General features: G+C 45.0%; 1 protein-coding gene across 2 annotated transcripts in view; it reads left to right on the forward strand.

Moving 5' to 3' along the window:
• The first annotated feature begins 955 nt into the window (after nucleotides 1–955).
• epha4b (eph receptor A4b) overlaps nucleotides 956–18,435 on the forward strand; it is a 74,009-nt gene continuing 56,529 nt past the window's right edge. For both annotated transcript variants that reach the window (XM_073491242.1, XM_073491243.1), the window contains exons 1-4: nucleotides 956–1,018; nucleotides 7,228–7,428; nucleotides 9,264–9,371; nucleotides 9,855–10,206. In XM_073491242.1, coding sequence (XP_073347343.1) covers nucleotides 971–1,018; nucleotides 7,228–7,428; nucleotides 9,264–9,371; nucleotides 9,855–10,206 — 709 coding nt within the window. In that variant the 5' untranslated portion in view covers nucleotides 956–970. The remainder of the gene's footprint in view (nucleotides 1,019–7,227; nucleotides 7,429–9,263; nucleotides 9,372–9,854; nucleotides 10,207–18,435) is intronic.

An 18,435-nucleotide genomic window follows, 5' to 3' on the forward strand; every position in this document is an offset into this window, starting at 1 on the left:
CTTGATTAAACATACAGTGAGTCACAGCGATGGATTTTCATTGGAAACGGTGGTTGTTCCACGGTGAAGACAACTACTCCCATTATCCCACGCAACTTTGTGGGAAGCAAAGTCATCAAAGTACGTCTTTTGTTACCTCCGCCAAGGAGGTTAAGGTTTTCACCCTTCCTCGTGTGTGAGTGGGTTGGTTGGTTGGTGTGTTGGTTTGTCAGCAGGATTACACAAGAACTCCTGACCGGATTTTCCCAAAGCTCTGATGGAGGATGGGTCTCGGCCCAGAATAGACCCTGTTTTTTGACATTATATTTAATTCCTCAGGGAATAATGTATGGATCTTGATGAAAAAAATCAGGTGTATTAAGGTGGCGATAATCTGTGAGTGCATACAATCTGATGTGGATCCAATAAAAAATCACGGTCTAGCAGCTTTATATATGTTTTATTTGTTATTGGATTGGGCTTGATTGAGTTTAAGGGGATTAGTGGGCCTTGGCGGAGGTATGCACACTACTGAATGCCGTCATCCAGCCTTGGATTTAGTTTTTGTTTTATGTGCCCATTGTTACAGATATCCATCTCCATAATAATGCTGCGGAGAAGATTTGGGACCATTTTCATGTGTAACAGCGAGTGGTTGATAGAAACTCTTGCTGCTGTATCCTGATGCTGTTTCACGGACTTTGTGTCCCCTTGAACCACAACAGCTGCAGCACAACCACAGTAATTGTACATTGAAATTATAGGTTTACCACTGCTGCTGCAGTCCGACACAACAAAAGACGCCCTTGTGTGAGTATATAGGTTTTTATATAGGAGGTGCTGGGTACAATATGGTGTTATTTGATGCTTTGAAGGAAGCAATATCTCCTCACTGTGTATGAAAACAACAGTAACGGCTCTTCTTTCATTATGTGTGTGTTGACATGTTTGTTCTCTCCTCTGTGTTCTTGCAGTGACGTTGCTGGACTCCATGTCAGCCTTGGCCGACCTGGGCTGGGAGGCTTACCCAAGCGAGGGGGTGAGTATATACAGCGCAGCACACACAAACAAAAATCATCCTCTCTTCATGCTGGAACTGGCACCGGTCGAAAAAATCTGATCACAACTAGCGGGTCGTGTTTTTTGTTTTTGAGGGACCGAGCAGGGACTCAGAGCTAGCAGCAGCAGCAGCAGCACTGGAGTGTGTGTTTTAGACAGAGAGCACTGGGTTCTTGAGCGCTCCTTGCTAAATCGGGAGTCTGCAGGGGGAATTTACAAATTATTTCCGCTGCGCTGCAAACTCTGTGGCACTGGAGCCTCCATTTATTCTGGGTTGCGATTTTTGGGATGGAGCAAAGGGACGGGGTGGAGGGCTAAATATTCTTACGTAAGAGGAGGGATGTTGTGTACCTGTTGTTGTTATTTCCATGTGTGTATGTGTGTGTGTGTGTGTGTGTGTGTGTGTGTGGAGGGGGTGGGGTTGCGTAACTACCCTTTTGCAGGTAGAGGGACCAGGGGAGTCTGGAGTGCAGCCACCATGCATTAGAAAATGACAAGAGAGATGTGAGAGGAGAGGAAGAGGGTGAGAGCGGAGAGAGCAGGAACGACAAAGTGCATTCAATAAAGAAATAAGAGTGGGTTCTGTATGTCACTCCAGCGCGGGAGCTGCTGAATGGCACTGAATTAATTCCATTTCCCCTTGAGTCACACTTCCTCTCCGCCATTCAGCGTCGGTGTGTTAAATTGCAGGATGCCACACGCGGTTTCATGGTTGTGCGCGGCGGAGAGAGGCATCTGAAGTGAGCAGAGTTAAGTAAGGCTGTTTTCTCAAGCAAGCAAGGGTATCAAGTTCATTTCACTGAAACGCTCCGATTGTGTGGCCATGTCGCGGATGTCTGCGCGCGTCTTTTTCAACGAGGTCCTTGTAGAAGAAAGGAATGTCTTCCCAAAGGTTCAATATCATTTAGAAAAAGTACACGTTCATTGAAAATATGGTTCCGTTTTGAGTGGCTTAGTCATGCCGCAAAAGCTCATGTGTCGTTAGTTTAGACTCAAAGAAATGTGTTGGCAGGAAAGTCAAATATATGTAATAAACTCAGCCCTGTATATCTTTATACATGAGCTGTCAACACAGTGGCGATCTGGCATCTCCCTGCATGTGTACAGAAATAAGGGGAACACTGGCTCTGTGAGCGTCTACACAACTTCCCCCGTCCAATAAATACCACACACAAACAGATACCACAGCATCAACTGAGACACCGTTCAAAGTGTCGTCTCCGAGCTTCTCTACTTTGGGGTCAGCCACAAGATTTATCAGCTGCTCCATCTCACCGAGGAAATGATTCAATTGGTTAAAGCTGGTTGTTTGAAGGCGATGTTATCTTTCTCTCAGAGAAAAGTCATGATCCTCCTTCTCATTCTCGCTTTTTCAGCCGAGCGAGTGTCAGCTAAAAAATGTTAAACTGTATGAGATATATAGCTGCTTCTGCTCCTCAAAACAGGCTCACAGTTCTCTTCAGTCAGCTGTGACTTGGCCATAAAATAAACATCTTGTTTTATCTTGAAGAGCTATAAGGCAATCAGATATCAAGCAAAACAAAGCAGCTGAAGCCACAGCATCTGTATCAGGTCTCAGAATAAGTTGAAGGATTAAAATAGGCTGTGCTTCATTTATATCTGCTGTATGTGGACAGTGTATGTCATCATCTGCACTCACTCCTGCCAGCTGATGGGTCTGACACACGCTGTGCCCGCCGAGCTAAATGGATTTTTATTCCATATTTACATGGGCATAAATAGTGCTGCATCAAGCTGGGAACATTTCCCTTGGGTCCTTACACAGAGGATAATGGCATGCTTTTATTGTGAAGCCCTTATAGGAATTGCAGTCTGCTGAGTCAGTGGCGCAAAAACAGGTCTATACAACAAAAAAGGGATATATTTGGCACCGTTTGGTCAGTCGATAAAGTTTAAGTAATACAGGGAGAAATGAGCAGAAACAGTGAGCTGTGGCGCTGTCCTGAAGAAAGACACCGCGCCAACGCAGCTTGAATTTCCACAGTACCTCCCGGCTCAGCTCGGCTTAAGTATCTCAACCTCGATCAAAAAAGCTTTACAGGATTATTCTTCCAGTGTGTACACTACCGTTCAAAGGTTTGGAATCACATGTTGACGTTTTATTCGTTGTTTGCAGGATATCATTTCTAAACTAGTTACTGTTGCTCTTTGTTAGCGGAGCAGAGAGAGGCACTGAGATGTGGCACTCGAGAATGTGCATGAAGTCACATCCTTTGGATTGTTGCAGAAAATCCGACCCGAGTCCTTCTTAAAAAAAATCTACAGTCCAGCAGCTTTGAACAACTTCAACAAATCGTCCACAATTAAATGAATAACACTTCTATTTAGTCGATGTCCCCAGAGTGTCGCGGGACAGGGGGAGAATACTGTACCGTACACATTTTCCTGAAATACACTTTGATTTGTAATTAAACAGTGTCCATAGCACGGGGCTGTGACGAGCGTGAGCTCTACGTGCTTGCAACAGCTCAACAGTCGCTCGTCAAGCTGATAATTTCATACTTTTGAGGCGAGGACTGATGTCTTCCACTCTTTCCCGCAGGCTTGAGGACTGTATGATATCTCGTGTTGCCCACTGCCCTACAGCTTCAAGTATTTGCAGAAAAATTCTCACTAAAGCTTCAAAGCGCCAAAAATGGTATTCAGGACAGCAATGTGTATTAAGCTGAATGCTTCACCACTCCTGGTAACATGTTATTAAACTCTTGTAAAGGTGCCCGTCAAATCTAATCTGGTGGCATACATCATAAATAGCAGTATAGAGACTGGTAGAGGCTGCCAATCCTGTTGGCATCAGTGTTATTTGTTTAATATGATTATACATATGTCTCCGAAGGCATATGAAGAACTGAGAAGAGGAGCGATAGGAGAGTGACAGAGTGAGAGGAGAAAGGTGCCAGGGCTGTGAGAAGCTCTTGTGTTTCATATCAGGGGGATTATCTAGTTGACCTTTGAGCTTTAAACCTGAGGATTGGTCTCAGCGAGAGGCAATTCCCACCAATCTGAGACCATGTCTACCTGAATTAGTCCCAAAACCCACACTTGACCCCCACGGGTCAAAATTAATCCAAGCCGTGCAGGGCCGGATGTGCCTGAGACTGCGCGGAGCGACCCACTTCTGTCACCAAGCGGGGGTGTTCCTCGTGAGGGACACAAAACAGATACGTCTTAATGATGTTTAAAAATGGGAGGCCCCCACAGCATCTCGACTCCCCCGGAGGCTCCTCAGCCCTCATTGCCCTCCTCCTCCTCCTCCTCCTCCTCCTCCTCCTCCTCCTCCTCCTCCTCCTCTTTCTTCATCTTCCATCTCTGTTTCTCCCTCCCCTCACTGAGCCCGAGCTTGTTCCAGAGTTTGGAGGCCAATTACGTCCTCGTAGGTGTACCCATCAGATGATTGCAGAAGGAGGGATATTATGTTAAGCTGGTGAACGGTTGAATTTAAACCCTGATCCGACGTCTCTGCTTCACTTCAAAGCAATCAAGCGGGCTCCGTGCTGATTGGCCGAGGTGATTGAGGGTTCAGGAAGGGGGGGTCTCATTCTGAATGATAATTAGTGTTCAGACTGAACCAACACAGGCAACAGTTTTCACTTTGTGTGTGTGTGTGAGTGAGTGAGTGAGTCAGCCTATCCAAACATTTCCCCAGTTGTGTTTTTGGTAGATTTTCGCTCTCTCAAGCGGCCGGTGTATCATTAACAAGCACAAAGGCCAGCAGGTTGTTTTCGTGTTCCCGAGCACACCTGTACTTTACACCAGGCAAAAGTGACAATGAGCAGACTCGCCAACTGGGGAAATAAGACTGCTCACCAGGAAGTGGCAGTAATCCAGCCACTCCAAACTCTGCCTACAAAGAAATAAACAAAGACATCATAAAGCCCTCTTTATCCCTCAATGACTATTCCCATAAACGCTTTAATCACCACTCCCTGGGGACTCAGCTTTGTGTGTTTGTGTGTGTGTGTGTGTGTTTGTGTGGGTGTGTGCGACCGTCCTGTGATGTCCGACTGGTCTCAGCTCGGCACAGATGGGTCTATTTAGCTGCCAGGCGCGCCTGTAATTTACCAACATTCATTCCTCGCTCCCTTCTCTCTCTTCCTTCCTCCGTCTTGTGTTTTGCTCTTTTAATTGAATCGAGTGCGGTTGAACGCGATGACTCTCGGCTGTTGTGCCCGCACAATGTCGAGCTCGACTGCGGCGACACCTCCTTTATGTGTAAAACTCTGAACTCCCCCATCAGGGTCGTTCGCGTCAGCTGTTTGCAAAAGCGTACACAATCGTCTGCCTCGTCCTTTTGTTTCTTCCTCCTCCCGTGTCTTCTGCTTCCCGCTGTCTGTTTCTGTAGCTGAAGGACTGCTGGGTCACGATCAAGAGCTGGTTTTGTTCGAGCTCCAGTTCATACTCAGTAGACGTTTCTGTGGGGATTAAATGCATGTGAGTGTGCGGGAGAGCTGGAGAGAATGTGCGAGTCTATGTGAGAATCCAGTTTTTTTATGTGGGTCTGTTTTAGCGCTCAGGACTCGGAGGTGAAACGCGTCAAGCTTTCCCCGGGTTGTTGGGCCGTCACATCAGATTAACCTCAAGAATCCAGCGTCAGACCGGACTGTCTGAAAGTTTCTCTTTGCCTTTTATTTGTGCTGCTTTCTTTAATTTTTACCAGCCCGTCTCCTCTCTCTTCCTAAGCCTAAACCCTCACCTCTCATTCATCCACCCCTCGACTTTAATTTGAATTCCAGGGCACGTTAGGGATGACGGGTAGTTACTCCTGTGGGTCAGGTGTGTGTTTGTGCGTGTGTATACAGCCTGTGTGACTACTGTAAGGTGATACGTGCTCATCACTCTGGAGCTTACAGCTTCAGTCTTAGGATGATGACAGGAGCTCAGAACAAAGATGGTGGTCCTCTGATTCCTCACCACAAACTAGGACTCATCCAGTCTGTGAGTGTGTGTGTGTGTGTGTGTGTGTGTGTGTGTGTGTGTGTGTGTCATTGCATATGTGTGTCTAAGAAAATCCAGTTAGCTTCCCAGTGAGTGGATCAGATATCTTGAGACACTGAAACCGCATTGGTTTATTTCCCTTCTCTTTAAGAAATAGAAATGTTCTTTCTCTTTGTGTGTGTGATGCTATACATGTGTGTGCCTGTCTGTCTGTGTGTGTCTGTGTGTGTGTGTGTGTGTGTGTTCAGATAGAAATGTTTTCCTGCTCATGCGAGAAGTGTTCTCAATTACTGCCTTAGTCAGAAGTGGAAACAGATGGTAGCAGATGACGGGAGACAAAGTAGCTCTGTCCTACCTACTCCTTCTCTCTCCCTCTCTCATGAACACACACTCCTACCTCTTGAGCGCTAAATCACGCATTCACTTGATAAAAAAAAACACGCACACACACTGTGCACACGTGCGGCACAGACAAAGACAGCCCTTCAGTCATCTTGACACAGATCATCGCTCATTTTCACCCAGACATGAAAACAGAACATGCAGGCTTAGCGTTGGGTTTGCACGAAAACCGCAGCTCATTGAACTTGGGCCCAGTTTCCCCTTCAGCGATCTTTGGACTGAGATCTCCTTTGTCCATTGAGTGGCGATGAAATAAGACGATCTTACAGCTGAGTGGTGCTGTTGTCGACCCGGCGCTGTGCTGCTGAACGTCACATCGCCCCGGTGGCACGTTTGCTTAGTCCTTGATTTTAAATGTATGTGTTCGTTGAAAGGATTTCCTCTTCAACGTTAACACTCCTCAGCTGCCGTCACCTCCCCTGGTTTGCACTCTCCTTGTTACTTCCCCTTTATACTCGTTTCTTCGCCTCTTTTTATCACATTTTTTCACACCCCTTCAGCATTTCCCCATTTTCTTTCTTCTTTTCTTCCACATCTTCTTACATCCTTAATTCACTTTCTCCTCTTTGAAAGATACCTTTTTCCTTACCGTCATTTCTTCTTCTTAAATTCAGAAATTGCAGCAAAACAAACAGCTGTCTTGGTTATCTAGTTCCTCGTGAAGGCCACGAGGCCAAAACATCAGCATGTTGGTCGACTTGGCTGGAATTAACGGGTGAAATTAAGTCCACTCTGTCCTGAAGAGTTGTGTGTATGCTACCTTTCTACCTTTTGGGTATTCAGCTACGTCCTCCTTCCTTTTTCTCTAAACGTCCTCTCTCTCACCCTCAGTGGGAGGAGATCAGCGTCATGGATGAGAGGAACACCCCGATGAGGACCTACCAGGTGTGTAACGTCATGGAGGCCAACCAGAACAACTGGCTGAGGACGCGTCACATCAGCCGAGAAGGAGCACAGCGCGTCTACATCGAGATCAAGTTCACCCTGAGGGACTGTAACAGCCTGCCCGGGGTCCCTGGTACCTGCAAAGAGGTGTGCATCACTTCACACACACACACACACACACACACACACACACACACACACACACACACACACACACACACACACACACACACTGTGGTGGCAGATAAAAAATGTCCTTGCGACTGGTTTGCCCACCTGTTGCATTTGAGTGTTTTGTGAGCAAAGACCTTGAGTTTTGACCTGCTCCGCTGGTGAGGTTGTGTAGCTGCGTGCGCTCTGAAGTTCTTTTGTAGGAAGACAGTAAAAAGACACATTTCTGTTTTGAAGACACAGGAGTAAGTTTAATTTGAAACATGGTGGGGAAAGAAGGGAAGAAAAATCCCTTCTGAGAAGCAACAAAATGTTTTCTGACTGTGCTTTGAGCATTTTAAAATTGAGTTAACTGTAATGCGATCAGTCTCTCTCACTTCTCAAGGACTTCTCTTCTAAGAACACAAAACAGGACCTGAAACGACGCACAAACTCCACTTTCTTTTTAGCCAATCATCTAAATCATTAAATTAATCAAGGCTGCACGATTAATCAAAATATCCACACTGCAGAACGATATTTCACTTAAGGTAAAATGTGTGATGAAGCACAGTATAATGCAGAGACGCCCTGGCCTACAAAACTTATTCTCCAGATGTCTGTTTGGTACAGACCCCAACAAATGCTTATTGAAGAAGCTTATTGGAAAACTTAACACCCTGTGGCTTCATCAACACACACTTTTTTTCAACCCTTTTGTTTTAAATCTACCTTGTAACCTTGTATCTTCATTATTTTAACAGTTTCTAATGTCTCATGCAGCACTAAAATTAACTTTTTATCAACACTTTTCCGAGTTTTTCAGTTGAACCTGCCTGACATATTTAATCCAATACAATTTTACCGCTTTGTTTGCTTTACTGCAGCAGAAAATCTTGACACGAAACCTTAAAGAAGCGAGCAGAACCACTCAGCGTTTATTCTTTGTTCTTCCTCAAGGTTCACATTAATTAAAAAAGCAACAATTAAATATTTGTGAAGTGCATGAATCCAGTGTACACCAGCACTCATTAAATCAGAATAAGGCGAATCGCATTTCACAGAATATTGGATAATTTCAGCATCATCTACCTGTTGTCATATGCATTAACATATATATTGATGTAAGGACTGTCAAAAGCTTTCTTTTCTTCAAAGTATAATTATTTCTTGGAATTAATTCAATGCTTATTCTATTCAAAATGACATTTTGGATTATCCTTTTCATTATTTTATTTTTCAGTCTTTCCCTTTCAAAACACACACACACACACACACACTCACACAGATGGATTTTCACTTTGATGGCTGGTGAATAGATAAATAGACAAGAGACGGCGACAGAATGACATGAGAGAATAGCTGCAGAATGAAACAGACGACGCTCTCGAGGCTTCTTTTGTGGCTGCTCGTATATTTTAACTTGCGATATATATTTTTTTATACTGTCCCCCATTCTCTCATATCAGCCCGATGTCGCAGCTCCTCTGTATTCATTTCGCTCTAGTTTGTCTGCCCTCTGCACCCTTTTCACTCTCATTACTTCACCAGAATGACTAGTGGAGATAATACTGCATGAGACAGTAGAGAGCTGCACTTTCATGGAAACTGCAGACAGTGTTGCTGACTGGCCATCGAGACAGATGGACTGAGATTTGCAGAGTAGCAGCAGAGTAGCTGGAGAGCTACGGGGGCCTTGTTAAAATTTTACATTGGATGGACTTTCTCACTTTCATCCGTCTAGCTGTACTTTTTCTTAATTATTATTATTTTATGTCTGATAACTTACATTTCTGGAGTCTGAATGGTGATGGATACTGTTTGTTTTGCAGACGTTCAACATGTACTACTATGAGTCCAACAACGCCAACCTGTGGTTCATCAAGGAGAGCCAGTACGTCAAGATCGATACAATTGCTGCAGATGAGAGTTTCACACAGGTATATGAACACAAACACAAAATCCAGATTTTGATCTGGAGCCGCAAAAAAAAAGTGTACCAACAAGATACCAACCACCTTTGTACGCCTGTTAAAGAAAGAAAGTGAGAAACATTTTATAGATCTGTCACTTTATCCAGATCCACACCAAAAGTTAACGGGGTCTATTCTGGGCCGAGACACATCTTCCGTCCAAGTTTTGTGGAAATCCATTCAGTAGTTTTTGTGTAATCCTGCAGACAAACCAACAAACAAACAAATGGACACAACCTCCTTGGCGGAGGTAATTAGCTAGTCACCGTTTTCCTCCTCGACAGTGGTTATATTCAACCATATTCAAGTTATCATATTCCATTTGCCTGCAAAGTTGTCAGGAGGACATAATTATTTCAGTACTGGAATGGATTTATTACTTTCCGGGCTGAAAAATCATGCTGTGATTGAAATCCGATGGCTCACTTTAAAATTTATGAATGTCCTCAGGTGGATGTTGGCGACCGTGTGATGAAGCTGAACACGGAGGTGCGCGACATCAGCAACCTGAGTAAAAAGGGTTTCTACCTGGCCTTCCAGGACCTGGGCGCCTGCATCGCTCTGGTCTCAGTCAGGGTCTTCTACAAGAAGTGTCCCCTCACCGTGCTCAACTTGGCCCAGTTCCCCGACACGATAACAGGCGGGGACACGGCGCTGGTGGAGGTCCACGGCATGTGTGTCAATGCCTCCGAGGAGTTTGAGGCTCCCAAGATGTACTGCAGTGCAGACGGAGGCTGGCTGGTGCCCATTGGGAGGTGTGTGTGCAAACCGGGCTTCGAGGAGAACAAGGACGTCTGCCAACGTAAGTGGGCTGGTGCTGTGTGTGTGTGTGAGTAAGAGAGAGAAAGAGAAATGTTTCATAATGCTTGAGTGTATGTGACTTTTTTACTGCACCATTTACACCTGAGTGCATGTTCTGTTAGCGTGTAACACTCAATGCACAGGTCTCATAAAGGTTGGCCTTCAGAAGTGAAAGAAACCTGAGTGTCAAAGTGCAACGCATGAGATCGCTGCACGGCTTACAAGTGCTCTTAAGCGAAACAAAGCAATCATATCTCTTCTGCTCTCTGCCATGTGAATATGTGATGTGTAAAGGTGTGTGTGTGTGTGCAGAAGTATTTAGACGCTGAATTCTGCTGAGAAAACTGAGGGTGGAATAACAATGACTGTGTATTTGGGTTACTTTGTGAGCATGTGTGTGTGTCAGTGTGGGTGTTATGACTTTTATACAGTTCCCAACACTGCAAGGACAGTTCTTCCAGGGAAAAGGGAGGATGTTGCTTTGAGGCGTCGCTTTTATTATTTTTTTCCCCGAGTGTGTGTGTGTCAGAGCTGAATGTGTAATTTCTTCCCCGACTAGTGTGAGTGTGTGTGAGCAAAAATGCTTATTGATGTGTGTGTTTGTGTTGTAGGTAAGCCTCAGGAAGCAGATTATTGAATCGTAAAAAACTCACACACAGATGGCGCGTGCGGTATATGAGTACGTGCGTTTTGAGTGTGCGAGCCGCATTAGCCTCCGACGCCGTCACCTGTCCCCACGGGCTCGCCTCCTCCCCGGAAAAAGAAAATGGAATCATAGATATTCATCACCGCGAACTTGGAAATCGGTGCACATAATGCAATTTCAGTTGTTTTTTCGGAGAAGCGGCAGCCAAGACGCCCAGAAAAACTTGGCAGCTGGGCCTTGGAGACAAGTGAATAAGAACAGAAGCTGCACTCCGCGGCGCGCAGGCTGGTAATGTGCACAGATTGTGGCAGAACTCCGGCTGCATCTCAATCATGAAGCGCCGACTGTTGAGCATGTCTGTCTTGTAAAATGACACACTGCGGTTATGTGACAGGTGAACTCGCTGACAGGCTTTCAAATGATTTTCGCTACCTACAGTGCGGGCTTCGTGTCACATCCCCTGTACTGCAACTTTATTTTGAGTCAGTCTGACGCAGCACAGCGGTTGACCTCAGTGATCTCCATGACCTCATCAGTCTGCTCCCTGAGTCTTATCGCTCCTGAGGGGATAAATACAGCGATGTAAGCACGTTTAACAAGCCAGCTTTAACTCAGCGACAGCGCGCCTGTGTGTATGTGTGTTAGCGCATGTGTGCTGTAGCCGTGGTTTAGGTAATGATGGACTCTTATTGGCAGTCTGAGGTCAGGGGTCAGGATATATATGCGTCCCTCGTCTAATAAGCTGTGGTCAGGACAGATGTGGACGCGTGTGCTCTTTTGTGTGTTTGATGGTAAAACAGGTGTTTAGTGTCTGCGGCACAGGAAGGAAAGCTTTGTTTTTGGTTTCAGCTCATTTCAAGGCATGTTTTCTGGCGAGGCAATTATTCTCGGAACAATCAACGAGCATTTTCCAATAGATTTTAATTCCTTGGTGGTGAATTGAGGCAACTCCGCCGCAGGCTTGTCTGCGCCACCTACTCAGCGTTAGGAAAAACACCGTTGTGGGATCTTTGGAAGGATTTACATAGCAATGAAATCTCCGCCACATACAGCAGGAGAATTTACTGTCCCACGTATGTCAGCCTGACATGTCTCATATTTGTTTGTGGCCTGTGAAATTATGCCAAATTTCAGACTCGGAAACCAGCTTTCTTTTGTTAAAACGACACACGTGCCTTTGCTGTATTTTTTTCTCCCACACGTGCCTCTATTCTGATCCTTCCCTCGTCAAAATTACACTTAGCCAACTAATGTAACTGCATCTGTAATCAGCCTGCTTTTAACAAAGACATGAGAGGACACAGAGAAGTACAACAACCCGGTGCGTTGCGCTTTAATGTGTCCCTGGGAGAACAAGGGCCAGGCTTTTAAAGAGTCCTCTCAGCGCTCTCCGTCAGCTCCAAACAAAAGGTTCCTGCCCCGGCACAGTCTGCAGGTCTTCCATAGGGAAAACACACGCCGCTAATGCATTTAAATCACCCTCTCTCGTCCGCCCGTCACACAAAGAGATGAAGGGGTGAGGTGGGGGAGATAGAGCTGGAGGGGCATTTGTAATTATCATCACCGTGCAGGTGAACGAGCCTTTTAATGGACGCCTTGAATTCACCACCTCTTGTTCTTTTTGTGTGCGGTTGTTTTCTTCTCTTTTTGTGCCATTTAGCCGCTCTGAAGCTCGTTGTTTTTCTTCCTCTGATGTTCCGTGTGAATCTTCGTGTACTGTTTTGGCCTCTCCAGCCTGCTGTTTTTGTCTCCGTGTCACTCTCCTTCTCCCCCCTGACTCCCATTCTCTCCCTCTCTCTCTCTCTCTCTGTATCTGTTTCTCTCTCCCCCTCTCTCTCTTGGTGTGAGGCGCTAATGGAATCATTACTAGCCTCTCTGTGTTAGACAAACACCAGACACCTCCAATTACAGCCTTTTTTTCCTCAATCTCTGCCTCTCTCCCCTCCTCTCTGTTATTTTCTAACGGTGCTCTGGTGTCTGCTTCTATAATGGGACTGTACACCTCTACCCCAACCCCCCATTTTGTTCCTCTCCAATCCCTTCTGATATGTCTTCCTTTTTCACCTCGCCATTTTTCTTTTCTGTCTCCCTCCTCCTCCCTCCTCTTCCTCCTCGCAGTCCTCATCTCCTCTGTCTGCACTCGTTAAACATTTATAGATCACGGGTTCATCTTTCTCTTTTTCTATTTTCCCACCCCACGGTTAGCTCTCTTATCCCCCAATGTGAGGGCGCAAAGTGTGTTTAAATGTTTGTGTGTGTTTTGGCGTTGTTGATGTTGGACACCACCAGATTAGATTAAAAAGGGATGTCGGCGACACAGAGAGAGCGACACTATTCATCCAATGCAAACAGAGCAAACTGAGTGACTGACTACAGAAGAAGAATAAGGTGAAACATGGAACACAAGCACCAACAGGCCAGCAGGTTGAGACAGAAGTTACCATTTGTCCTGAGAGTGATGTCACACCAAGTTATTATTAATGTGATGATGATATATTGGTGTTTTGTTACAGCTGAGATAAGGCTGGGGTTACTCTGTTGTAGTTTATTGGCAACCAAACTCATTTAAAGACCAAAACCAACCAACCGGCTTCACACGGCTCGTGCATTCACGCCACAATACTTCTCTAATCAATCCGTGGCTCTCGTTCCCCGGCCCATTCACTGCTACTGAAGATGCACGTCTGGAAAAACTGGTCACAAATATATAGTTTCACTTTTCGAAAAGATGAAGTGATTTAGCTGAGGGTTCTGTGACTTTTTAAAAAATTTCCCAGGACATTAACTGTAAGTAACAAGTATTTAGTTCATGTTTTGAAGAGAGAAGCAAGAAATGATCTACATAGAAGTTACACAGTTGTGTAGAGATCACATGCAGTTCTCCAGGTTGATGTGTACGCCTGCCTTCAATTTACAGTTACACAGGAAGACATATTTTCCATGTTCTTCGTGTTTAACTGACCTGCTGTGCACGACTAAAAAGACTCTTTAGGCTACAATGGGAAATAAATGGAACGGGCGAAGTGTAATTAATATTGATAACGTCCCATTTTTGTATTTTTTGTTAGACGTGTAATTACATGTCAGTCAGGAGTAAACTATAAGGCCTGTAAAAGAGACAGACACTTATGTATTTAGCAAATCTTTCTCAAACACTAGCGCATTTGTCGGGGACTGGATTAATACACATTACTGCAGTGAGTATTTAACTCAGCAGGACGGTGTACTAATTGAGGTAAAATTGCAGCCAATTCAACAGAGTGACTGATCTGAATCGGAGAAGAGGAGAGAGCTCTGTGGCAGACTTTTGCTACAAGGACAACACTTGTTGAGCCTTTTCACGGCAGTCGTTTTGACAGAAAAAGCACAGGTGGAGTTTATGATATTAATGATGGCTGCATTCCATTTAGGTGATCTTGTTCCAGGGCTCTGGTACTGTGCATGCTCACTGACATGGCTTAAAGATGACATATCATGCTAATTTTCAGGTTCATGCTTTTATTTGACGGGCAGGATGTAGCCAATCAGAGGTAGTGAAGGGCGGGTCATGCCGAGCAAGGTAGTGTGATCTAAAATAACACCCAACGTTTCGGGCAGTGTAGGAGCAGTGTTTACTGTGGGAGACAGTGACTCCCTTTGGTGTGGACTTTTTCACTTTGCAGACCTTTTAGATGCACAAAAATGCAACATAACACAATAAAGGAAAGATAAAAACCCAAAAAGCATAATATGACCTCTTTAATAGCATGCAGACATCATTAACGTCAGTGGTCTCACCTGTGCTTTTCGTAATACTAAGTACATTAGTATTACGAGCAAAATGTTAATAAAGTATCAAAAGTACTTATTATGTAAAATGGTCCCTATCAGAATGTAAATTATGGACATTCAAGGTCCCAGAAGATGATATATATTTTTTAAATCATTATAATGTGTGACAAGAAATAAAAAAAAGTCTTGTTTTTTGGGAAACTACAACTTTGGTGTTCTCATAGGACATGATGATCTCTCCTAAATCCCTGATCAGCAACATAACTGAAAACACCTGTGAGGGTCGGTGGGGCCTTTAATCTAGAAGCACAATCTTGTCCTCTGAGATGCAGTTAAAAGTAGATTCAATGGGATATTAAAGTGTTCTTAAGTAAACCACTAGAATGGTTAAAAGTGGTTTGGTTGTATCTCATTCATCTTTGCTTTTCTTCATACTGAACACTCCGCTGCTCCAGTGGCCGTGGCTCTGCTGCTCAATCACTTGAAATCATGCTCATCTGCTTTGTCACCGCTGGAGTTACATAATCTCTCTCTCTCTCTCTCTCTAACACACACTCCCTCTTATTCAAACACATCCTCTCTCTCCCCCTGCCTCTCTGTCACATACATTTGCACAGCCTCGTCAGTTCTCCTCCATCTCTCTCTACCCCATGCGGAGGCCTCTGTCTGTGCCTCCCCCTCGCCTGGTTCACTCTCTTTTGCTTTCTTTTCTCTCTCTTTGTTTCTGTCTGCCACTGTTTCCTCTGCCCCCTCCATTTCCACCTCGCTCCCCTCTGCTCTCTCTCTCTCTCTGTCTCACAGCTGGTAGCGAATGTAGTGAATTCTCCTCTCCAAACCTCTCCTGCCTTAAGCCCTAGGGGTACATGCTGAAGGGCAGGAGAGTGTGTTTGTGTGTGTGTGTGTGTGTGTGTGTGTTTGTGTGTGCAGCTGTGACTGGGTGTGTGTGTTCTGTCCTCCTCTGTGTGTCTGACAGCACCAATTACTGCCTCAGATGCTGGCGAGATGGAGGAGACGGAGTGGAGAAGGACAGACACCTGTCACCTCGACACAAGTTCTCCTGCTCTCATCTCCTCTCTCTCTTTCTCAGCGGGCAAAAGTAATATAGGTCAGCATGACATGTCTGTCCGTCCGTCTGTCTGTCTGTCCGTCTGTGGGCTTTACCTGCCTTCTTTTCCTTTTCTTCGTACTCATTTGTCCGTTCGGTGCCTCCAATATGAAGCAGTATGAATATGAATATGAAGCGAGCTTACGAGAGGAACTTTTCAAAGTCACACCGCGCTCGTCTTCATGCTGACTCCACTCAGCTCTCCTGCTGCTCATTTCACTTCTCAATTTGGACAGAAACCAAAGTGTAAATCACTGAGGGAGCACCTCCAATGTGCATCTGATTCGGTGTGAAGCGTCTTGTCAACTACGTGTTCAGTTGGAACAGACACAATGGGTTTCTGGACCGCTACAGGACATGAAATGATATTTGAAAGAAAGGCCAGAGGTTGGATTTGAACCCCGGGCTGCAGCGGCGAGGACACAGCCTTTGTACATGGGGTGCACGCTCTAACAACTTATCAGAGATACAGATACCTATATTTGTATCTATTCTGGTTGATTAGATGATAATGATCACAATCAGCAAGCATGTACTGTAGGAAATGTGAGTAGAACGAGGCATCGCTGCATTCTTTGGGCCCCAATCGCCAAAATACAAGTTTTTTTCAACTTTACGTTTCTCAAGGTACAATTTTCAATTAGGTTTAGACACAAAAAACAGTTAGTTAGGGTTTTGAAAAAGCTTAAAATACCTGTGTTGGTTGCTACAAATATGGCTGAATGGTGATTTCCTTGCCTCCTTTCAGAAATATCCAGGGTTTTTTTTGCCACAAACCAGAATCAGAAATCAGAATCGAATAAAAAACGAGGACGACAAAACTGAACTGAACTGAACAAATCAGTGAAAGAATAAAGGATGGTGGATGGTACAGGACAGAACTGTACAGGAGCATGTGCGAAGAAACGCAGCAAAAAATTGTGTCCTTAAAAATATCCAGTGATGTGACGCTTACAAATGTTGAAACACAGTCTTGTCACCTGTAACTCCACCACCATACCCTATGTCAGTATTGTACATAGCCTATTCCACATTCAAATGTGAATGTTTTGCAGAAAAATTGACCAACATTTGACCTCGTGTTAGACCCTGTGTTGTTTTTCTAAAGTGAAGATAAATCAGCCAAAATGGATCCAATAGCAAAATGTTTAATGTGTGCATCAAGAAGTGGAGTTGAAGTGGCGGCGTTTAAAAGATTTACGATGAGACTGATGTCACTCTAATGTCTGTACAGTAGATAGAAGCCACCACCCACAGCCAGTTAGCTTAGCGTAAAGGCTAGAAATAAAAGTTGCCTGGCCTTGTCCAAAGAACAAAACCTGCCTAACAGCCGCTATAATGATCCCTCATTATCTTGTAATCTGTGCAAAAATAGAGTGCAGTGTTACGATGACTTATGTGCTGGAAAATATTGCTTGGCCAGCTGCAGTAACTTGGTGCCTGTACAGAGATCAAAACCGAAATCTGTGCTCGCCGACTGTATCTGGCAACTTTCAGCAAGAGACGCTGCACAGGAGTGTCGGCCGGATGATGTGTTTTCACTGCGAAACAGCTCCAACGTTGAACTATTCCGTCAAGGCGCAGCCATGTAACCCTTAAAGCCAGGAAAACATCGAACCTTACACACTTGAAACCCCATTTGGCCACCGCCATGAGATCATCGTGTTTGGGAGGGAAGTCCTGTACAATATCATTCTCAGGAGAAGAAATAAACTGTAGGTGATATTTTCGGGAAAACAGCGCTCGACCTGCGAGGGGGGAGTTCGGCTTTTTCTGCGCGCCCGGTGATGTACGGCGATCAAAGGCCTGCTGCTCAGTCGATCAGAGCTGACCACAGAGCAGCAGGGAAGGATTAACAGTGAAAGCTTTTATTTGTTCTCTGCTAGAAAAACTTGTACAGATAGACTGAAAGTTACATACACGTTCTGTAAGGCTTCCATGACCATGCACAGGCACACACACACAGGCAGGGCACATATACACACACATATACGCACAATAGACTTTTACACTGTATCTCATAAGAGGATTGCTGCCTCTGTTCATAATGAAAGGTTTGAGCCGGGAACAGATGTAGGAAAAGGCTAATCTTCACACCTGCGAAAGAGATTGAGCTCATTTACAGAGGGCTGTGTGTGTGTGTGTTTGTGTGTGAATGCGTGCGTGTGTGTGTAGGTGTGTGTGTGTTGAAAGCTCAGTGGGGAACCTGCCTTTCTTTATTGCCTTCCCAACACAGAGCTCGATCTCTGCCTCGACTCTTGCAGCGGAAGTGTGTGTGTGTGTGTGTGTGTGTGTGTGTGTGTGTGTGTGTGTGTCCCAGTCGGTAAAGTGGGCATTTTTATGTTGATCACATACAGACTTCTGAAGGTCAAGGGCTCCCCACTGCATGTTGTATGTTCACACACACGCACACACACACACACAGTTTTCTCATTTCTTTGCTCTTCTCTTAGTGGCAGCTCAGGGAGCTCGAGAGCATGAAGGTGTGGGTAGGAAGGGAGTGGGCGGCTAACAGAAGGATTTAGACAGCAAGTCAAGAGATTTTTTTCGTGTATACAGTTACGCAGTGTGTGTGTGTGTGTGTGTGTACACTGCTGCAGGCATTAGGGCATTAAGCTGTTGAAGTGTCAGGCAGCACCGTGTTATTACTAGCCAGATGTTCTTAAAAGACAAACGGATATATGGGCCGAGTAAAGGCCTTCTACCTG

This window comes from Pagrus major, chromosome 21, assembly GCF_040436345.1.
Source record: "Pagrus major chromosome 21, Pma_NU_1.0".
NCBI lineage: Eukaryota > Metazoa > Chordata > Actinopteri > Spariformes > Sparidae > Pagrus > Pagrus major.